Source organism: Rhodotorula toruloides, assembly GCF_000320785.1.
Source record: "Rhodotorula toruloides NP11 unplaced genomic scaffold Scaffold15, whole genome shotgun sequence".
Lineage (NCBI taxonomy): Eukaryota > Fungi > Basidiomycota > Microbotryomycetes > Sporidiobolales > Sporidiobolaceae > Rhodotorula > Rhodotorula toruloides.
The window spans coordinates 238692-259368 of record NW_015622975.1 but is presented as its reverse complement, the minus strand read 5'-3'; the positions used below and the strand labels follow the sequence as shown (position 1 = coordinate 259368).

General features: G+C 61.5%; 9 protein-coding genes across 9 annotated transcripts; 5 read left to right on the top strand and 4 right to left on the bottom strand.

The window, feature by feature from the left end:
• Positions 1 to 520: 520 nt before the first annotated feature.
• RHTO_01846 (ammonium transmembrane transporter) lies at positions 521 to 3385 on the top strand (the record flags this gene model as incomplete). The annotated part of the gene is made up of 14 exons (XM_016415525.1): positions 521 to 534; positions 721 to 846; positions 1099 to 1148; positions 1175 to 1302; positions 1363 to 1505; positions 1567 to 1733; positions 1798 to 1916; positions 1982 to 2031; positions 2109 to 2292; positions 2360 to 2388; positions 2451 to 2554; positions 2615 to 2774; positions 2837 to 2942; positions 3002 to 3385. The coding sequence occupies 14 exons, from the start codon at positions 521 to 523 to the stop codon at positions 3383 to 3385; spliced, it is 1764 nt and encodes a 587-aa protein (XP_016272499.1).
• Positions 3386 to 3757: 372 nt separating this feature from the next.
• Positions 3758 to 4731, top strand: RHTO_01845 (uncharacterized protein; the record flags this gene model as incomplete). The annotated part of the gene is made up of 3 exons (XM_016415524.1): positions 3758 to 4055; positions 4128 to 4462; positions 4525 to 4731. The coding sequence occupies 3 exons, from the start codon at positions 3758 to 3760 to the stop codon at positions 4729 to 4731; spliced, it is 840 nt and encodes a 279-aa protein (XP_016272498.1).
• A 524-nt stretch (positions 4732 to 5255) lies between these two features.
• RHTO_01844 (ubiquitin carboxyl-terminal hydrolase 10) lies at positions 5256 to 8350 on the top strand (the record flags this gene model as incomplete). The annotated part of the gene is made up of 4 exons (XM_016415523.1): positions 5256 to 7018; positions 7075 to 7543; positions 7604 to 8030; positions 8094 to 8350. 4 exons carry the CDS (start codon positions 5256 to 5258, stop codon positions 8348 to 8350), a joined length of 2916 nt encoding a protein of 971 aa, XP_016272497.1.
• A 211-nt stretch (positions 8351 to 8561) lies between these two features.
• On the bottom strand, positions 8562 to 10084 carry RHTO_01843 (20S proteasome subunit alpha 4; the record flags this gene model as incomplete). Its single annotated transcript, XM_016415522.1, has 7 exons — positions 8562 to 8762; positions 8848 to 9024; positions 9199 to 9324; positions 9398 to 9522; positions 9602 to 9770; positions 9833 to 9854; positions 10050 to 10084. The coding sequence occupies 7 exons, from the start codon at positions 10082 to 10084 to the stop codon at positions 8562 to 8564; spliced, it is 855 nt and encodes a 284-aa protein (XP_016272496.1).
• Positions 10085 to 10520: 436 nt separating this feature from the next.
• Positions 10521 to 12188, bottom strand: RHTO_01842 ((R,R)-butanediol dehydrogenase / diacetyl reductase; the record flags this gene model as incomplete). The annotated part of the gene is made up of 9 exons (XM_016415521.1): positions 10521 to 10570; positions 10633 to 10710; positions 10767 to 11134; positions 11199 to 11454; positions 11520 to 11575; positions 11637 to 11709; positions 11767 to 11850; positions 11987 to 12006; positions 12067 to 12188. The coding sequence occupies 9 exons, from the start codon at positions 12186 to 12188 to the stop codon at positions 10521 to 10523; spliced, it is 1107 nt and encodes a 368-aa protein (XP_016272495.1).
• Positions 12189 to 12532: 344 nt separating this feature from the next.
• RHTO_01841 (calcium calmodulin-dependent protein kinase) lies at positions 12533 to 15118 on the bottom strand (the record flags this gene model as incomplete). Its single annotated transcript, XM_016415520.1, has 18 exons — positions 12533 to 12568; positions 12628 to 12965; positions 13062 to 13154; positions 13210 to 13257; positions 13318 to 13327; positions 13404 to 13409; positions 13477 to 13520; positions 13624 to 13755; positions 13860 to 14009; positions 14070 to 14082; positions 14147 to 14157; positions 14219 to 14285; positions 14376 to 14414; positions 14526 to 14545; positions 14626 to 14646; positions 14763 to 14796; positions 14961 to 14976; positions 15096 to 15118. 18 exons carry the CDS (start codon positions 15116 to 15118, stop codon positions 12533 to 12535), a joined length of 1101 nt encoding a protein of 366 aa, XP_016272494.1.
• Positions 15119 to 15468: 350 nt separating this feature from the next.
• On the bottom strand, positions 15469 to 16629 carry RHTO_01840 (ubiquitin-conjugating enzyme E2 C; the record flags this gene model as incomplete). Its single annotated transcript, XM_016415519.1, has 7 exons — positions 15469 to 15519; positions 15582 to 15643; positions 15741 to 15815; positions 15892 to 15927; positions 16005 to 16104; positions 16190 to 16304; positions 16514 to 16629. 7 exons carry the CDS (start codon positions 16627 to 16629, stop codon positions 15469 to 15471), a joined length of 555 nt encoding a protein of 184 aa, XP_016272493.1.
• Positions 16630 to 17064: 435 nt separating this feature from the next.
• Positions 17065 to 18184, top strand: RHTO_01839 (uncharacterized protein; the record flags this gene model as incomplete). Its single annotated transcript, XM_016415518.1, has 4 exons — positions 17065 to 17466; positions 17541 to 17873; positions 17937 to 18005; positions 18074 to 18184. 4 exons carry the CDS (start codon positions 17065 to 17067, stop codon positions 18182 to 18184), a joined length of 915 nt encoding a protein of 304 aa, XP_016272492.1.
• Positions 18185 to 19527: 1343 nt separating this feature from the next.
• Positions 19528 to 20540, top strand: RHTO_01838 (uncharacterized protein; the record flags this gene model as incomplete). Its single annotated transcript, XM_016415517.1, has 4 exons — positions 19528 to 19701; positions 19760 to 20086; positions 20143 to 20211; positions 20268 to 20540. 4 exons carry the CDS (start codon positions 19528 to 19530, stop codon positions 20538 to 20540), a joined length of 843 nt encoding a protein of 280 aa, XP_016272491.1.
• Positions 20541 to 20677: the final 137 nt, after the last annotated feature.

Here is a 20677-nt window from a genome sequence, read left to right as displayed (position 1 = left end):
CGCGCCCTGTACGGCTCTCGTCAACGTTCTCACACCCTTACTCGAGCTTGTGGCGACGAGAGAGGCAGGGAGATCGTTGTGGAGAGAGGAGAATGAAGAGAGCGGGGAAGGGAGAGTTGCGGCGGAGCGAGAGAGAGCAAAGTCGGCCGTGTTTGCGCGACTCTCGGTGAGGCTCTCTCGGGTTTGAGCATGGACTCTACGAGGGTGTGAAGGTGCTACGAGTGTCCAGGGAGAGAGTAAGGGAGGAGTTGTTCGCTGGGTGTGAAGTTTTTCCTCTTTCGCGGTGTCTCGCGTATCTCTCTCGCCAACTTGCGACTCGCTCTCGCCGTCTGACTGGCTCACTGCCATTGACTGGCCTGTGACTCTCGTGCTAGATTGCCTGCTACACCCACACGCTACCGCACACTTGCCCGCCTGGCCAACCAACTCCGATCGCATCCTCGCATCCCCTCTCACTCGACAACCCACACACAGCCAGCTACAAAGCGACAGCAGCACAGGACAGGACAACGGGAACACGATGGTCAACATCACGTACGTCTCCACCTCCTCACGCTCTCGCTGGGCAGAGGCATCGGCGTCGTCGAGTTATCGCTCCACCCCTTCGGAGCTATCGCCCTTGGCACGCACCGACAAGGCCGCCTTCGCCTCGTTCGCCCACGAGACAGACCTTCCCACTCCATGCACTGACATTCCCTCTGGCTCTCCCGCCCCGCGCAGCTACGGCGACCTCATCGCCTCGAGCCAACTCGCCGGACCCTTGTCTTACTCGATCCAGCCCGGCGGGACAGACATGATTGTCACGCTTGCGGGTGGACAGGTGGCGAGTTACGATCCGGGTGATATGTGAGTCGCGCGACGTTTGCTGGGTGCGGGAGGAGGGTCGGTGGGGTCCCGCGGGAAGGGGTTGTGTGAGAGAGCGAGCGCGAGGGAGGACTATCGTGTGCGGGAGAGGGTCGAGGAGGTACTCGGGAGGCAGTGGGAGCGCGCGTAGGAGGATGGGACGAAGGGCGACCGCAGGATCGACTATCTCCGCTCGATAGAACCGTTCACCGAGGTGCTGACCTTCTCTTCGCCTTGGTCTTTCCCTCAAAACAGCGCATGGCTACTCGCATGTACCGCACTCGTATGGCTCATGATTCCTGTGAGTCCGTTTCCCCTCGCCCGTCTACAGGAACCGCGGCTGATGCGTGGTATCGGACGCAGGGCGTCGGATACCTCTACTCGGGTCTCGTGCGGCGGAAAAACGCTTTGACGGTGCTCTTCTTGACGATGCTAGCCATGGCGATCATCTCCTTCCAGGTGCGTTCCTCCCTTCCCCCTCCCCCGTCTCTACCTCTCGGACTGACCGTGCGCACGCAGTGGTTCTTCTGGGGCTACTCGCTCGCCTTCTCCCCAACCGGCGGCAAGTTCCTCGGCGACATGCACTTCTTCGTCCTCCGACACGTGCTCGAGACGCCCGTCCCGCAGGCGAACAACAAAGTCCCCCAAGTCGCCTACATGATGTGCGTCCCTCCTCCTCCTTCCTCCGGCGCGGGCTCACTCGCTGACGCTCGTTCGCTCCAGCTATCAAAACATGTTCGCCGCCCTCGTCCCCGCAGTCCTCATCGGCGCCGCCGCCGAACGAGGCCGGATCCTCCCAGCCTGCATCTTCTTCTTCTGCTGGTCAACCGTCGTCTACTGCCCTGTCGCGCATTGGGTCTGGGCGCCCGAGGGTTGGGCGTTCCAATATGGTGCGTCTCACGTCCTTGCCCTCACCGCGAGTTTGAGAGGAGGCTGATGAGTTGGGCGGACCAGGCATCCTGGATTATGCGGGCGGAGGACCGATCGAGATTTGTTCCGGTGTCACCGGCTTGGTGTACAGTATCTTCCTCGGCAAGCGAAGGGGGTTCGGGACGCACATCCTCTCGTTCAAGGTGCGTTCGCCCGCCTCTCTCTCTCCCTCCGAAAGAAGGAGTGGTATTGACGGGTTGTGGTGTAGCCGCACAACGTCAGCTTTGTGATTCAGGGAACGATCTTGCTCTGGGTCGGGTGCGTCCGCCGCGTTACCTTCGCTTTGAACCTCTCCCGAGCTTCCAAGCTGATATTTGACGCCATTGAACATACAGCTGGCTCGGCTTCAACGGCGGCTCGACCTTTGCAGCAAACATCAAAGCCGCCGTCGCCATCGTCAACACGAACCTCGCCGCATCCTTCGGTGGCCTCGCATGGATGTTGCTCGACTACAGGCTCGAGAGGAAGTGGAGCGCGGTCGGGTATTGCACGGGAGCTATTTGTGGACTGGTCGCGATTGTGACTTCGCACTCTCTCCGGTTCAGGTCAAGGGAGGGAAGCTGACGAGGGCTTGACTTGCGCGCAGACTCCTGCGGCTGGCTACGTCGGTTACGGGTGCGCTTCCCTTCCTTCCTTATGCCTTCGACCTCGTCGACTGACGTGAAGCTGTCGCGCAGCCCCTCGATCTTCATCGGCGTCGTCGCGGCCGCCATGTCCAACTTGCTCACGACGCTCAAAGGCTTCTTCGCCTTTGACGACGCAATGGATATCTACGCCTGCCGTGCGTCCCCTCCTCCCCTCCCTTCCTTCCTTCCTCCATTGCTAACGCCTTGCGGAGCAGACGGCGTCGCGGGTATTTGCGGACTCGTCTTTACGGGCGTGTTTGCGCAGGCTGATATTGCCGCGACGGACGGCTACACGGTCATCGATGGAGGCTGGCTCGACGGTCACTATATCCAGGTCGGGAAGCAGTTGGCGTACATTTGCGCCGTGTGGGGATGGTGAGTCGCCGCTCTTCGTCAATCGCGAGAGGCAGAGACTGATGAGGTTGTCCCATGCGCAGGACGTTCGTCGTCTCCTACGCTCTGATGTTCCTTATCAACCTTATTCCTGGGTGCAAGTTCCGAGTCGACGAGGAGGGCGAAATTATCGGTGTTGACGAGGTCGAGGTGCGTTCCCGTCTGCTGTCTTTCCGTCGTCTCGAAGCTCACTCGGTCCTCGCGCGCAGACCGGCGAGTTCTGCTATGACTTCATCGCTCTCCGACGAGAAGTCGACTCGACGCACGGCTTCTACCCCCTCTCGACTCCGAACCAGCACACCTCTGCCTCTGCGCACCCGGGCCCCGCAGCACACGTCAAGCCCGCCTCGATCAACTCTTCCGAAGAGCGTCTGCGGCATCGTCACGAAGTTGCGGCGAACGGCGGACACGAGGTTCGGTATGGACAGGAATCGAGGCTGAGCGGGGCGGATCTCGAGAGAGGAGAGTCGGTGACGGGTGACGCGGGCGGTGGACCGAGTCAGGCTCCTCCGGCGAACTCGAGGGAGGCACAGATGGCGCAGGGATTGAATGGCGGGCACGAGATGAGCGAGAAGGTGGAAAAGGTGCAGTGAGGCCGCTCGAGGGGATGGACACTCTTCTCACTCGGACAAGAGGGGATTGGCCGCGTACGATCTATCTCGCTCAAGTCCTTTTGCATAGACTGCTTGTAACACTACGAGGCTTTCCAGGTTCGCTCAGTGCGCGCTCGTAGCGCCTTCCGTGGGTTGGGAAGGTCAGCTCCGTCTTCGCTTCTTCCTGCGCTTGCACTCACTTGCCAGTGTCGTGCGGCGCTTTACATCTCCCTGTGACTCTGTGCGCGGTCCCTGCAGGGTCGCGAGGGACGGACGAGTCGCTGCGCCTGCTCCGGACCTGCTCTGCCTTCTTCTCTTCACACTTCCCTCTCGCTTCGTCTCGCCAAGCGCTTCAGACTACCACGCCCGGCAATGGCTGAGGACGACACCCCTTCGACGCCTCGCGCCAGTCGCTCGCCAGCCCGCGAACACCCCTCCTCCCCTTCTCTTACTCACCACCCTCTGCGCCTCCACAGCCCGTCCGGACCGCTCATGCCTGTCGTCGGACGCAAGACAGGCCTCGAGGGGTTTCTGCCGGAGAGCAAGAATTTGGCGGGCGGGGAGGAGGAGAAGGAGAGGGAGGAGATGGTTGACGAGGAGGACGATGGGGAGGAGGGAGGTGCCCAGGAAGAGGGGAAGAATGTGGAGAAAGAAGGTTTGACGTCGAAAGGTGCGTGTTCGTCTCCCCCGACTTGCCTCGGTTCGAGCGGGTGTGCTGACCTTCTCCTCCTCCTCCGCATAGTCGCCTCCCTCTCGCTTGCGCCCAAATCCGCCTCCCCTTCGTCATCCGAGAGCGACCCCTCCCCCGTTCCTCCGATCGACCTCGCCTCGCTCGTCGCCAGCGTCGACCCAGCCATCAAAGAACTCCCCCTTCCCTCGCCGCCTCCGCCCGGCGCTTACATCTTCCCAGACAGTCATGGCAGGGCGTCGTTCTCGTCCGACATGGAGAGTCCGTCGCCTGCTCATGCGAGTGAGGTGCTGCAGGGCGTGGAGGCGGGTGCGAGTGGGAGGAGGGAGGAGCAGAAGCATGCTGTGGGCGCCAAGTCGGGAGCGGCGAGCGAGACTTCCGACCCAAAGGTGCGCGATACTGTTTCCCTTGCATAGCTCCTTCGGAACTGACGCTGATTTGGGTTTTCCAGCCACAGCCCATCCTGCTCCTCCCCTCCGCCCTCTTCGCCGCCTCGAACTGCCCCATCTGCCGTCGCCCGCTCCAAGCCTTCACCGCGAAAACGACCTCAGCAGCGACGATCAGCGGAGAACAGGCGAAAGAGGCGGTTCTCCGTCATTGGGGCTGTTTGAGGATCCAGGTCGAGGAGGGGAAGATGGGCGTCGGAATGGGGACGTGAGTATCGGCGGGCTCATCTGGTGGAGAGGAAGGAGGAGCTTTGTGGACGGGTGCGAGACGCTTCGAGTGGTCTTTAGGCGTACGCACGACTGCATGTAAGCTTGGGAAGGTTGACCATTTTCGTCTCTTGCGTTGCCTGCGTTCCCATTTCACCGACTGTAAGCCTGCCCCCGTTACTCAGGAGGTACTTCTCCAGGGGAAGCAAAGCGACAGCAAGGCGTTTGACGTCGTTTGGCAGCTTGTGATGCCGTGCGACAGCAGGACTGGCGAGAGGTCGGCCCTCGTACGCTCTCCTACTGCGTACGCCTTCTCTTGACATTCGTTCCGTCAACTGAACCCCTCCATGGCCCCGCCAGAACGGTTGAGGGGACGAAGCGAGGTTGTAATGGCTCGAATACAAACACGTTTGTATTGCTTTGCCTTCCTCCGACTTTAGCCACCACCGACCGTCTTCCGCTCGACCAGTCGCTGAAACCTGCTACCAGCTGGCAGAGCACCGCAGAGGAGCTCTCCACTCTCGCTACCATGGCCACACCGACCGCCGGGCCGTCTCGACAAGCGACGCCCGTCCATCCATCGACGTCTGCGAATGGTCGTGTGAGCACACTCAATCCGCACAGCGCGAGCTTCTCGTTCCTCCAGCCAGACTCTGTGCCATCGACGTCAGCCGCCGTGCACCACCCGCCACCCGCGCCGTATGCTTACGAGCAACACCCGTTCCCCATCTCTTCGTTCTCGCCTCCACACCCGAACGGCATGTACGGCTCGCATGGGCCGTACTCGCCTTATCCCATCAGCTCCTCGAACGGTATGGCTGGCGGATCGGGCATGCACGGCGCGGGAGGACCGCCGCCGCCGCCTCCTTGGGCAGGGAAGGGACTCGGTGGAGGCGGAGGAAACGGCGGGTGGAACGCAGGGCCGCCGCCGTTCGCCCAACACGGCATGCATCAGCCTACACATCCGCACGGCCAGCCCCCGTACTTTCAACACCACGGACCGCCTCCTCCTCCTGCCCCTAGTCGGATACCGCCGCCTCCTGTTCCGCCGCCCGGTTCAATGGCCACGAACGGCATTCTCTTTCCCCTTCCAGCTCCTCAGCACCTCCCGGCAGTTGCCGCCGGCGCAGGATACCCGCCACCAGGCGCTTCCGGCCTTCCTCACTCGCACGTCCACCCGCCCTCACATCCGCCTCATCCCCCCCTTCCGCCTTTCTCGCCTCAACGGCCACCGCCGCCGTCATCTGCTGCACCTCGACTGATACCCGCGCCGTCCCTGCCTGTCTCGCCCGCATCGCCTCTTCCGCCACCTTCGACCAGTCCCAGCGTCGTCCCTCCCAGTCCTCTGCCCGAAGCGGTCGTGCCGTCTCCGTCGCCAAGCAGTGTCGAAGCGACATCGCAAGAAGGCGAACCTAAGGCAGAATCGGACGTGCCCGCCCCCGCTCCTCCACCTCGCCGTCTCGGTATTCGGAGACGAAAAGACCACTTGCCTGCGCCGCGAGACGCCCAACCATTCAGCTTCGCCCCTCACCTCCGCGTTCCAGCCGGCTTTGGCGGCAAGTTCCGCACCGCCGATTCGCTCAGCTCGACGGTCAGCGCAACGGGCAAGAGCGACAAGGGTACTCCCGGCCACGACAAGTCTGCCACGGCTTCGTCCGCGACATCGTCTGCGCCTAGCACGCCGAAGACGCAGTCGCAAACGCCGCTTTCGCCGCCTACGACGACCGCCTCGACGCCTGCTCAAGCCTCACGCGAACCTGCGACGACCAAGCAGGGCGACTCGTCGCTCCCTGCTGCCGCCCCTACGCCCGCTTCGCCTGCCGTCTCCGCTCCTGTTCCCGCAACCGCGCCTGCGACCGAGCCCGCCATATCGGGATCCTCGGCGCCCGTCTCGCCCAAGTCGCCCGCCGCAGCTCCCGTCAAGCGCTCCTGGGCCGATCTCGTTCGCCCGCCTCCTGGTGCCGCGCCGCCCACCGTGCCCAACGGCATCACCCCCATCTCCGCCTCGACAACTCTTCCCGGCGCTGCTCACCCCGGCGTCCCCGAAACCCTCCTCGGCCTGCTCTCCCTCCCTCCTTCGCACATTCACCAGCCTCAAGCGCCGAGCCCCCGCGGACTCATCAACAACGGCAACTTGTGCTTTGCGAATGCGACGCTCCAGGCGCTGGTCTACTGCGGCGCGTTCTGGAATCTGTTGGGCTTGATCGAGCGCGGTACGAAGAAGGACTTGCGTGAGGCGATGGCGGGCAAGACGGAGAAGGACAAGTCGGAGCGCAGTGCTGTCGAGGCGATGTGAGTTGCGCGCGATGTCCCTTCTTTCGAAGGTTGCTGACACCTCGCTTCCGCAGGATCGCCTTCCTCGCCGAATTCCGCACCTCTGCTTCGTCCACCTCGCCTGCGTTCGACCCGGCGCAGAATGCGTCCTCGTCTGCAAACGCCGATGCATCGACTTCGTCCGGGACCTCGACTCCAAAGCCGCCCTTCAACAACAACGTTCACCCTCCGATCTCGTCCGCCTCTTCCGTCGCTAGCTCCTCCTCCGCTACCTCCCAGCCCGCTCCTCTCTCGCCTACCCCGATCCACGACTCGCTCCGCCACAACCCTCGGTTTGACGCGATGCGCCGCGGGACGCAGGAAGACGCGGAGGAGTTCCTTGGGTTCTTCCTGGAGACGCTGCATGAGGAGGTGGTCAAGATTATGGAGCTCGAGGAGAAGAAGGAGCAAGGGAAGGGGAAGGGCAAGGCGATCAGCCAGGCTGGCGGAGATGAGGGCTGGGAGGAGGTGGGCAGCAAGGGAAGGGTTGCGACCACGAGGACGGTGCGCTCCGCTTCCTCAATTCTTCGCCTTGTTGTATGCTCACAATTCGATCACGCGCAGACCGAGACAAAGGAGTCTCCCATCACCCGCATTTTCGGCGGCAAGCTTCGCAGCGTCCTGCGGTGTCCGGGCCAGAAGGACAGCGTCACCATCGAGCCTTTCCAGCGCCTTCAGCTCGATATCCAGCCCGACCACGTCCTCAGCATCGAGGATGCGCTCGTCCAGCTCACCGCGCCGGAATCTCTCCCCGACTACGTCACCTCGCGCGGCCGGACACTTGACGCTACGAAGCAGGTCTTCCTCGACGCGCTCCCGCCTGTGCTCATCCTTCACCTCAAGCGCTTCCTGTACGACGAGGTCGGCGGCGTGCAGAAGAGCACGAAGAAGGTCGCGTACGGGACGGAGTTGGCCATCGATGAGCGGGTCATGAGCGCGCCGCTCAAGGCGCAGGTCGGTCGCGCGGGCGCCAAGTACGAGTTGTTCGGAGGTGAGCACCCATTCACGACTGGTTGTAGCTGAACGTGAGGTTCACGGTCTCTCGCTCTCGCAGTCGTATATCACCACGGCCTGCACGCCTCGGGTGGCCACTACACCGTCGCCGTTCGACGAGGATACCATTCGCCTACGTGGTTCGAGCTCGACGACACGTACATGCGCACGCTTGACGCGAAGGAGGTTGCGGTCCGTCCCCAATCGGCTAAGGCGCGGCGGTGGGAGACGGCAAGCTCGTCAAAGCTGTTCGACGACGACGCGGACCAGAAGAACGCCTACCTACTGTTGTACGCCAAGGTAGACGAGGAGAAGTAGAACGAGCGGCCGGTTGTCGAAGCGCGCGCACGAAGGAGCTTCTGCTCGCATTTCCCCTAGCTTTGCATCCCCCTTCTTCCTCTCGCATCGATCCTCCCGCGCGTTCTCGACGCCGCAAAACGTGAAATAGAGTAATCCTCACGCACAGCCCATCGGTGAAGAGCGCAGCGAGAGCCAAGTGTACAGAAAACTGGTCAAGTTGCGCATCATGCTAGACCTCTCCTGCGCCTGCTTCCTCCTCAGCCGTCACTGCGCCCGTTCCCTCCGCGCCCTCTCCGATGCCGCCGCCCGAGATCATGGCATCTCGGCTTGCGGCTGCCTGTGCGAGGCGAGATCGCTTGCGCTCTGCCTCAGCCTCCTTGTCCTTCTCGATTTGCTCGACAACCGCCGCGAGCTCGTCTTGCGTGAGGTTCTGCACAGGAGTACACTACCAACGATCAGTCGTGCCCGGCGTCTGACGAGAGAGACGACCGAAACGTAGGTGAGCGACGACGCACCCTGACACTCCCAAACCCGTCCATGACCGCCAAATCAATGTTCTTCGCTCCAGTCTGAACGACTTCGAGGAGCGACTTGACCGCGAGCTGGACGGTCTCGTCCTTGGTCATGTCGGCCTTCCAGTTCTTCTCGAGGAACTCGCGGACGGTCTTGGAGGAGCGGCCGATGGCGTTTGCCTGCGTGCGAGAAAGGCGAGCAGAGAGGTGTGGGTTGGCGCGTGTCCAGGAGGATATAGAATATGCCGAAGCGCATTGGGCGAGGAACGAGGGTGACGGAGGGCCGAATGAGCGAGAGGGGAGAAGCAGGAGGGTCAGCAAGTCCCGCGGAGCGCCAAGACGGATGCTGCGCACCTTCCAAGCACTGAAAATTCCGCTCGGCTCCGTCAAATACAGCCTCGGGCGAGGGTCGTCGTGATCGAATCCGATGAGCAAGCACGAGACGCCGAACGGACGGACACCGCCTGATTGGGTGTAGCGCTGCGTTGCGGTCAAAAAGGAGAGTCAGCAACAGAGCGCGAGCGAAGCTGGGGTAGGAGGTGAGGAAACGAACCTGCTGGATTCCGGCGATGTGTCGGGTGATGTACTCCACCGAGACGGGGTCCTCGACGGTCAAGCGGTGCGACTGGCACTCGATGCGCGCCTTGTCGATGAGGATGCGGGCGTCGGCGGTCAAGCCTGCGGAACAAAGTGGTCAGCTTCCCATTCCTCCGCTTCCCGCGTCGTTCCTCTGCTACGCCACGCCCAGGGCACTCACCAGCAAATCCCAAACAGACGTGGTCATCCAGCATCGCCGTCTTCCTGACCGTCCTCGGGTCCTGCAGTTGCAAGACCGACTTCTTCTCTACGGCGAGCACGACGCATTCCTTTCCGCGAACGCCGACCGCACAGGTACCCTTCCGGACGGCTTCAAGAGCGTAGTCGACCTGAAGAGGGAAGCGCGTGAGTGACTAGCGGAATGAGGAGGAGAGGGAGTCGGACGACGAACCTGGAAGAGGTGACCGTCCGGCCTGTAGATCGAAGCGTTGCCGTATCGTACGTCGCAGCGTTGTTGGACAGCCGGGCCGGAGAGGGGAGGGAGAGCGAGGGGGAGAGCAGAGGAGGAGGAACCGCGTCAGCCAGTCGTCCCTTCACACCAGTCGAGTTCGGACGCTTGCCCAGCCCATCCGAATTGAGCACATGAATACAAGAGACCTCAGACGCACGCAAAAGTGGTGAGTGCCGTGTCGTATCGGCTCATGCTGGCGGACTAGGCGGGGTGGTAGCGAAAGGGCGAGGAGAATCGGTTGTTGGGTTGTAGTCGGCTAAGTTGAGGTGTGCGAATGCGATGGTGGTGCTGGCTAAGCTGCCTGAGCTGTTTGAGCGTGAGGGTGCGAGTTGGCGAGAGCGATGATGAGGACGCGCAAGTTGGCTGCGAACGACGCACTCGCTCACGGCTAGAAAGGACGGCGACAAGCTCAAAGTGCTCGCATCGACCGTCGATTCACCGCTGTGACTCGCGCAGGCACTCCCGCTTTCCTCCGCCTACTCCTGCTCCATCCTCGCCAATTCTCAGGTCTGGTCGTTGCGAGCGATTGAGGGAGTGCGCGGAATCGAGGTCACTTGCAGAACGACGCTACGACCGAGGCTAGACTACGGACCGAAATCTCTGTACAAGGGAGAGGGCGACGGCTCGCTCAGAACGGCTGGTCGAGGTTCCCGCTTGGCGAGACGAGGATCTTGACGTCTGTGCACGATCAGCTTCAGTGACGTCACACGAAGGCGTAAGAGGAGGAGGAGGCGACCTACGGTTTTCGGCGTTGCGGAGGAGCTGCTCGAAGCCGCCTTCGATGAGCTGGTCGAGCGGGATGGTGCTCGTCACATATTCTGCCCCGTCGGGTTCGTCAGCTTGGACTCTCACTCCGATGGAGGGTTGGACGCACGGTCGAGCTTGATCTCCTCCGCCCCGAGCGCCCTCATCACCTCGGGATGATCCTCGAAATAACAACTCGCACCGCGAATGCTCTTCTCCCCGAACACGAGCTGGTTCATGTCAATCTTCGGCTCCTTGCTCCAGACGCTGACGTTCAGCACAACTCCGCGCGTGCGGACTGCTGAGATGGCGAGGGCGAGGGCGGACTCGACGCCTGCGGCTTCGAAGGCGATGTCGAAGCCTTCGTTCTCGCCCGTCATGGCGCGAAGGGAGGAGAGGAGATTGCCGGGGTCTTCGAGGGGCGAGACGGTCTGGGTTGCACCGGCGAGCGTGGCGAATTTGCGTCGGGTCGTCGAGGGTTCGGAGACCACGATCAGGCTGCGGATGGGCGCTCGACCGGTCAGCGCCTCGCTCGGAACGCCAGATCGACGCAGACACTCACTCAGCGCCCATCGCCTTCAGCACAACCGTCAGGAACACTCCAATTGGTCCCGCCCCGCACACCAACACCTTCATCCCCTTCTCAAAGCCCGCGCGCTTGACGGCGTGGATGGCGACAGCGAGAGGCTCGCACATCGCGCCTGCTTTGAGCGAGACGTTGGGCGGGAGACGGTGGAGGAACGACGCGGGCGACGAGAAGTACTCTGCGAGACCGCCTGATGGACCGGAGAGGCCGACGAAACCGAGGGAGGTACAGGCTGCGTTGAATAAACGAGGGGTCAGCAGACCGGAAAAGGTTGAGCGCATGGCAGACGGAACGAACCGTTGTTGCACCCGCTCCTGCAGGCGTAGCACTTGTGGCAGGAGATGACTGCCTCGCTGCAGCCTCACTCACGTCAGCCAATGTTTGTGGTGCAGTCGGTAGAGCCTGGCGACGCACATGACGACCCTGTCGCCCATCTTCCAGTCGCCCTCGACGCCCGGTCCGACCTCCTCGACCGTTCCCGAGAATTCTGCTCACGCAGAACGTCAATGTTTGGCGCTGTCGTGTCTAGAGGAAGCCAACGCACCGTGTCCGAGGCGGACAGGACCTTGCGAAAGCGAGGAGCGGGTAATGGGATGCGGTTGCTTGTTGGGCACGAGGATGGGGCCGGCTGATTCGACTCGATCCCGTCAGCCAACGTCGAAAAGGGACGTCTGGAGACTCGCCGTCGTATTCGTGCAAGTCTGCGAGTAGAGCAGAGGGTCAGCATGTGGGGAAAGTCTGTCGAGGAGGACATTGTCGCGAACCCGTGCCGCAAATCCCGCACCTGAGGAGCTCAAGCGTCGTGAGTCGACGTTGAAACGTACTCAGAGAACCCGGTACGCACCAAGCGACCTTGACGAGCACCTCTCCCTCTCTCGGGACCGGCTTCGCGACCTCCTCGATGCGCAAGTCGTGCGGGCCGTAGTACATCGCCGCCTTCATGGTCTGTTGCTCAACATGAGGCATAGTCACTTGTGTCGGATGAGAAGAGCAGGAAGCAGGATGGAACGCAGGACGTCGTGCGGAGACGAAAGTGGGGAGACGAGGAAGAGGCGAAGGGGCTCTGCGTCTCGGGCGAAGTCGTCCGTGCCGCGTGTATCGAGCGGACGATGCTTTCGGAAGTCTGCAGTGCTCGGCAGGACCAGCTGACCAGGAGGCAAGCGTGGAGACACGTTTCTGCGAAGGTCACCCGCTCGCAACGTCTTCTCCTCCCGCTCAGGCGCTCGTATGGCGAGAGAATGTCCGTAGTCATGGCAGACAGAAGTACGCGAGGAACGGGAAAGCAAGGGTCTTTGAATGGGGATGCGTAATCAGTAGGCGAAGACAGACGCCGACTCAACTTGGTTCTGCGGACAGTCTGGGTTAGCGCCACAGCGCGAGCACGAGCGAAAGAGCGGATCCTCACCGCCTCCTCCTCGGCTTCCTGCTTCGCCCGCTGTGCCTGCTCAAACACCCTCTGCCTCTCCTCCTCGGTTCCGGTCGCCTCCGCCAACAACGTCGCCCTCCTCGCCTCACCTCCAGCCTTGAGCGCACCGGCCGCGCGGACGCCCATAATGGCGCGCTTCCACGTTCCTTTGGCGTTGAAGTTCTTGCGCAACGAGGGAAGGAGGTCGGGTCGTTGGGCTTGGGCGGTCGCGGAGGCGGTTGGAGCGAGTTGGGCGAGCCACGGGTGCGCGAGAGCTTCGGTTGCCGTCATGCGCTTCGTTTGGTCAATGACGAGGCAGCGGTTAATGAAGTCGCGGGCTGTGCAAGGGACTGGTCAACATCCGCCATCTTCAAGGAGCTTGCAAAAGTGATCTCAAAGGCGGCAGTGGCCAGCAGCAAGAAGCCCGGACTGACCGGTATCGCTTACGCCCGTCCAGTACTCCTCCGGCTCGAACGCATAGTCGGCATTGCAGATCGCCTGAATCTCGTCGACCTGGTTGTCTCGGTCTGCGAAGTAGCGGGTCAGTTGTGACGACCGAGGAAGCATATAGTTCGAGCGCACCGAAGGGGGTGTAGCCACAGAGGAGGAAGTAGGTGACGACGCCCATCGCTGCGAGCGAAGGGAAAGAGTCAGCGCGTCGCTCAACGGTCGCAGGAAGCGCAGACTCACCCCAGATGTCCTATACCAAGAAGAACATCAAGACAGTTAGCGCATCAGCCAAGCGGGCGCCTCTGGGCAGCGGCGAGCGGACGTACGACAGGCTGCGCGACGAATAAACGAACGTCAGTTCAGGCTTGTGGAGGAGGGGAAAGAGCGGGACGGGCCCACCTTGCCGTGTCCCAGCTTCTTGAAGATCTCAGGCGCCATGTACCCTGCCAACAACGTAGCCGAGTCAGCGGAATTCACGCTCCCTGCTACACCTCGAGCCTGCTTCGCTGTACTCGAGCCGGTGTTGCGTGGGTCTCGCCGACTCACCAGGCGTTCCGCACGTCGTCGTAAGCGCCGAGAACTGCTGGTCGTCCATGACTTTCGAGAGACCGAAGTCGGCAAGGAGGAGGTCCGAGTCTTCGTCCTTTGAGCGGTAGAGGAGGTTCTCCGGCTTGATGTCTACGAGGAAGCGTGCATGAGCCGATGTACCGGGTGCATAACCGAGCGAGTCGTGCTGAAGTCCGCCTCGCAACGATTCAGATGCTGGACACGCGACAACGCACCTCGGTGAACGATCCCATGCGAGTGCAAGTACTCGACCGCGCCCATAACAGTACGAACGAGCTTCGCCGCATCCTCCTCAAGGAAGTACGACTTGGCGCAGATACGGTCGAAGAGCTCGCCGCCTTGGCAAAGGTCGGTGACGAGGTAGACTGTGCGAGCGAGAGTGGTCAGTTGCGGCTCGGAAGAGAGGGTAGTGCTCGAGAAGGTACGGTTGTTCTGAGTCTGTGAACGGTGGTAGGAGTCGAGATTAGCGGAGATCGATACAATTGCGGACAGCTCGTCGCACCTCGAAGTAGTCTGCGCGTCGGCGGAGCGTGTCAGCAAGCTTTTCCCTCGTCTTTGAGAGGATGCGACGTACCCCACAGCGTGACGATGTTCTTGTGGCCCTGCGAGATCGACTTGAGGACGCTGATCTCGTTACGGATCTGCGCGAGAGGACGTGTCAGCGCACTCAACCAGCCAACAGGCTCGCTCTGGGCTGTCGGCTGTCAAGCACGAGCAGTAGGTCGGCGCACCATATGCTCCCTTCCCGCCATCAACCGCTTGTTGATGACCTGCGAGCCGGGAAGTCCGGTTAGCACACGCTTCGCCTCGTCCTCGTCTCTCCCGAACAATACACCATGCATTGTCCGCATGCTACAAGCTGAGTGAACAAGTGAACGCACCTTGCACGCGTAGTACTTGCCTGACAAGCAAAGATGGTCGACAGCAAGGGTTAGCTCTTCACAATCCGCGCTCTCCAGACGTTAGCAGCTCAAGACGCACCCGTCTTGATGTGAACGCATTCTACACATCGACAGCCATTCGAGGGCGGGAGGAACCGAGCCAGAGAAGCGAGAACGTCAGCACCTTCCGAGCAACCCGCCTCAGTCTGCCCAACATTCCGCTCGACTGGCACGCACCTTTCACGACAGCGTACGTCCCCTGTCCAAGTGTCTGCGGGCATCAAGCGTCCGTGCGGGTGCGAAAGAAGGGGGACGATTGGAGGATGGGGAGGGGTACGAATGTCGATCAGTTCGAAGTCGCGTCGTCAACGGCTCATGCGGAGCTGTGAGGGTGCGGAGGCGCAAGAGTGGAGTTCAGAAGGAACGTGAGCGCACTCGGCCGGTCTTGTACCTGCGTGGTCAGCGAGCAAAGGCCTCATCAGTACGAGCGAGCGGGACGTGACCGGATGAGGTGGGGAGAGCTACTGCTGGACTGGAACGGCGCACGGGTGCTGGATGTCGCCGACTCACTGGCAAGGGACTGTCGCAGCCATCGTTCGCTGTGTGTGAGCGTGAGCGAGCGGGACAAGCGAGAGGAGCGGGCGGTGCAACGACGAGGTCTCGGCTGCGCAAGGGGGAAAGTCGATTCGACGGCGAGCAAGAGGACGAGTGCACTCTCGTCAAGACTCGGGGTGAGCGAAAGGAGCAACCGGACAGAGCGGGACGAGGAACGGATGAATTCCAGGTGGATGCGCTGAAGCGGACGATGCGAGGGCAATACGGGAGACAAAGACAGGCTAGAGAACGATAGTAACGAGCTCAATGATCGATGATCCGAGCTGGAGGCAGCGAAGGGGCTGGCGAGAAAGGCGAAGAAGGGGACGCGAGGAAGGCGGACAGCAGTCTACTCGTCCTCGGGAAGCGGCTGGTAGTGCTTGGCGAGCTCGACCTTGTACTGCAGTCAAGCGAAGGGTTTCGTGAGTGTGACAGGAGAAGGAGAAAGCAGGCTAGACGCACCGCTTCAACATCGTCCCACAACTCCGCAGCCTCGACGTTCAAGGGCGAAGCGTTGTTCGGCTCTGTGGGAGCAGAATACGACCATCAGCCAACGTCTCCGTGCGTCTGAACGGTGCGCAGCACTGCCAGCACTTGCGGGCCGGTGCGAAGGAAGCGTACCGCCTAGAAGCGATTGAAGCGAGACGAGGATGGTTGAGACGGAGAGCGCAGGCGACCACTTCTCCTTGAGGATGTCTGTATGGAAGAGAACAGAACGCTCAGGGTCAGGAAGGCGCAGTGCATCGGGAGTGGACGAGGCTGCGCGACGTACCGAGGCAAATGTTGCCGTGCAGGTCGACGTTCGGGTCTGTGTGCACGTCCTGCGTCAGCGCAACGTGCGAGTGTTTACCCGTCGGCACTGAAGCAGCCGAAGAGACAGCGCACGGTAGCAAGTCGACTCGAACCGGACGACAGGCGCCTTGTACGGGTATTCAGGCGGGAAACGGAGCGAGATGGCGTAGACATGGCCCTCGTAGATTGTGCCCTGCGACCGGTGCCTCCAGCAACGTCAGACACAGTTCTCTCTGCTTGAATGTGCGGAGCGAAGCGAGCGGGAAGGGCGAACGCACCTCTGCTCCCTCGAGCCTGCCAACCCAGTACGTCAAGTCCGAATCGCTCTCCGGGAATGCGGAGATGCCCGCAGCCGGAGGGGACATCATGAGCGACATCAACTCGGATTGTAGCCTGTTTTGCGGCGAAGGGCGTGCCAAGTGACAGCGCGAAGAGGGGTTCAGCAGGAAGAAGAGGCGATTTTGTCAGCCCAGGTATTGCGACGACTTTCACGCGTCTCGAGCGGACACCAGTCATCCCGTGGAGCCCTGCGGCGACTCTGCCAGCCCGTCTGCCTTGTCTCTTCCCCTCGTCTCCTCCAAACTGATGAAATTGCAACTCACCGCTTCGCCACGTTCGCCGCGCTGCTCGCCTGTCCCGACGCGCTCACAGATGCCTTGGGACTCTGTCCATCGATGCTGGCCGGCGGAAAGGCTGTTGTAGGGTTGACAGCGGTCATCGAGTTGAGTGAATGCGGGAGGAAGCGAGGAAGGGCGTTTGGCGGCGCGATTGCGAGTTTGTTGGGCACGGCAAGCAAGTCGAACGAGCTGAAAGAGTCCTTGAAGCGTTTGACGAGCTGATCGAGCGCGATGAGCGTGGTGGGCGAGTCCAACAGCGACTTCCTCGTCGCTCCTTCGCCCTCGACCGCTCACTGCCTTACGTCGCAACGGCTGCTGACGGGGTGAACGATTCATTGGACGACTGCTTGTCCCAAGTAAACGCGCTCTTGCACGCTGCACTCGCTCGAGGCTGGTGTATTCCTCGCCTTTGCCTCCTCCCCTTGGTCGCGCTTGTCGCGCTTTTCGCTCGCACACCCATCCCGAAGCTCCTGCCAGTCAGGTCCCACGTCTGTGCACGGCAGACCTTGGCAGACCATGTGGCACGCGCCGAGGATATGTTCCACGGCATCCGCGGACAGCAGCCGTCCTTCATCCCGACCTCCTCTCTCTTATCCTCTCCTTCCGACTCGCTCCTTCTGTCACCGCTCGCTTTGCTCGAGATTGCCATCATGTTTCGCGGCTGGACCCCACGCTCCTCGAATGCAGACGAGTCGACGCCCCGAGTCACGTACAGCGACATCGAGCACAAACTCAACAACCTTGGGAAGCGGCTCTGGCCCGCCGGCGACTCGCCCAACGAAAAGGCGGAAAGGAGGCTGATGGACTGGGATCTGCTTCGCAAGAACGTATACTCGAGGGTTTGCAGCCGGACAGGACAGGAGGGCAGACGTGTCATCCTTGACGAGCTGAACAGGCTTCTCAAGGCGGCCGGGCGCGATGTTACCTACGCCAACCTTGTGCGCCGGCGCTGCCTTCGAGCCCATGACTCGACCGCAACTGATACAGTTCTGCCGCACCTCTCGCGCAACAGCCGTCTTTCTTCGGCCACTTTGCGACAGCGCGCAAAGCGACCAGCGGCAATCACGAAGAGCGCGAAGTACTCGTCGAGTCCGACGGCACTGTCGTCGGCTATCTCGATACAATCCACGACATCGTGCATGAGGACAAGGAGTACGACGACTATGCCAAGCTTGAAAAGGGGGTGCGCGCGATCTGGGTGAACGAGGAGAAGGAAATCTGTCCCTTCTGGGGACTGATGACCCAGACGGAGCGGCTCTCGGTTCTGAGCGAGCTCGACCATGTCGTCTCCGCAATCGAGCAGTTCAATGCTCCGTTGGGCGTCGATGAACGGCGCAAGCTTCTTGTAAGTCTTACATGTGCTACAGAACTCGATCCGTCGCCGGCCACTCACACTCAGCTCACGCAGCGCACCTCCTTGACCACCTTGCGCAAACAAAGTGACGAGTTCCGGATGCGCAGGGTGCGCCCGCAGATTGTGAGTACCTCAACTCTTCCCACCGCTGTTCGCTTCTCAACCTGCCACTGATGGAGGCCTCCCTGTAGTACGAGCACCACGGTGGAGCCCGCCACGACGTCTCGTATTACGCGTCCCTCTCGCATCCTCTCCTCGGCCAGCCCCTCTCCCCTCGCCGTGCTCGAATCTACGGTCTGTGAGTCTCCTATGTAGCACTTGTTCTCTCTCACCCTTCGCCCTTGATCCCCTTCGACGCCGCTTTCTGCAAGTCACTTCCTTTCTACCGTCGCTTCCCTCGAAACGACCTCAAGCCCGCCGCACCTTGCTTAGCAGAACTAAGCAGGAGTAAGCACTCGTGGTGGTGGTCGCATTGGTGCGTGCCAGCGACAGCTAGCAAACCTGAGTGAGCGAACGAACGCAGCGTAAAGTGTGAACCGAGGGCTGAGAGGTACGCGAAAACAGGTGTTCTGCCAAGGGGACGAGTCCTGGAGAGCGAACAATGCGCAGACATGTGCTAACTTAGCGAGATGGACGAGAAGCAGGCCGGCTCGAGCAGGAGAGGTGGGCGAGCAGGGCGGTCGTCTCGGGAAGCGAGGGAGCGGTAACTTCGGAAAGGTCGACGCCGTCCCTCAGCTCTACACAAGCTCAGCGAGCTGCACTCGTCGGTCTTCCTATCCGTCGACTGGCGCGTCGTCCTCCCGCCTCGTGCGAACTGATGAAGCGGCATCGCTCCTCTCAGCCGCCGCCACCCTGCTGGTTGCCGGTCCGTGGGGGCTACAGAGTCTCGCCAGACTCCTCCAGACCCGCCGCCGACTGGAAGAGCTGTCGTCGCGTGTGGTTGGGCACCGGAGACGCCGGGCGACGAAGAGCGGGTGAAGCGGCGCGACGCTGGACTGGCGGGGTCGGCAAAGCGAGCGGATCGAGGTGTACGTCCATGAAGCAGTTCGCAGCGCTGAACGAGCGGGAGGAGCGAGGCGGGACCAGGCAGACCACATCGTCGCCTCGCGACCTCCTCTTTGCCCTCGACCAACCAGTCGCACGGCTTCGAACGCTCCTGAGGCTATGTTGAAGCTCCTAATCTTGCGCTGGCACTGTACAACTTACTGTTTCAAGCAACCCGCCGTTCCGCTCGTGGCACCTCGCCATGCTCGCCTCCTCGCTTGCTGTCATTTCAGCTGCTCCTCCCGCCGTCTCTTCTCCTTGCCCGCTTGGAGCAAGTCCGACTCAAAGCTCCTGACTCTGCGCACGGGCGCTGGCAAAGACGGACAGTCCGCGGATCAAGCCCCTTTCGCTTCGGTCCTCCTCCCTCTTCAATCCCTCTTCCCTTTCGCTTGTCCGCGCAGACATCGCCAGCCAGACGCGTCGACATGTCACGCTCTCCCCCCTATTCCGGCTACGACCCCCAGGACGTCCCCGAATTCCCCCCTCTTACCGATTTGCGCAACGCTTCGAGGACAGCACCATCGCCAGGACCCTCGCACGAATCGCAGGCCACCTCAAGCCTACGCCGCCTGGTTGGATCTCGCAACTCTCACGCACAGCGATGGCGGATTACGACAAGCGGTGTGCGTCGATCAAGGCGTGGCACGACTTGCGGGCGACCGTCTACGCCAGGGTCTACCGCCGCACGGATGACCACGGGAAGCAGGCTCTTCAAGAAGAGTTGGACCGCATCATGGGATTGGTGATGTCGAGACAGATTTCAATTGGTTACCTTGTGCGTGATTTGCTCGCCTCCGACCTGTATCGAGGGGTATTAACGCTTGACATTACAGCCCCCCCTCTTTGGCGGGCCCACCGACGCTCACCACCCGACCATCAGCAACAAGTACCGCGCTGTCCTCTTCGCGTCCGACGGTACGGTCGTCGGTCTTCTCGACGAGTTGCGCGCAATTGCGCGACAACGGCCCGAGATTCGACGCATCTTGCACGATCTCCCGGCGCTTTGCTCCGTCTGGGAGAACCAGCAGGCGGGATGTTGCCCCTTCTGGGAACAGATGACACAGGACGAGCAGTGGGAGGCCGTGAGCGCACTCAAGAACCTGGTCCAGGCGCTTGGACCCGACGCGGACGTCTTCGACAACATTCACACAAGCACCATTGTACGATGGCGTAGCTCTAGTGTTGAGATCCGCCGGGCTGACTCGAAAACTGACAGCGCGCTGCATTGGAACACTGCGGGGTGAACGGGATCGCTTTCAGACGCCGCAGGGAACGTCCGCCACCTGTAAGTTTCTTCCGATCCGGCGATTGCTATACAATGACTGACCAGGACACCTGCAGCTCGCTGAGCGGATCGCGCTCAACCGTATGCTGCAAGGCCGGGCGGCGGCCCTGGCGCCAAATATCGCCCACCTTGAGCCGACTCATCCACGTGTCGCGACACATGAGGAAGTGACACGACAGCTCCGCGATGAGGAGGAGGCTTTAGAAGGGCAGCAGCACCTGCACAACATCCGTCGCCGAATGGACGCCCTCGACTATCGCTCCCTTTCGCACCGTCTTCTCGACCAGACGCTCTCGTCTCGCAAAGCTCGGATCTACGGGATGGTCTGAGGCGTGCCGTGCCAACCCTGGTCGTTCGTGTTCTCCTCCCGCGGTTTTTCATCCTCTCATCTGTGCAACTTTCTTTGTCTCTCGCGATGTCGAGTGGCCCCGGGTCTGTACTTTGCGAGGGTGAATTGCTTGTTACG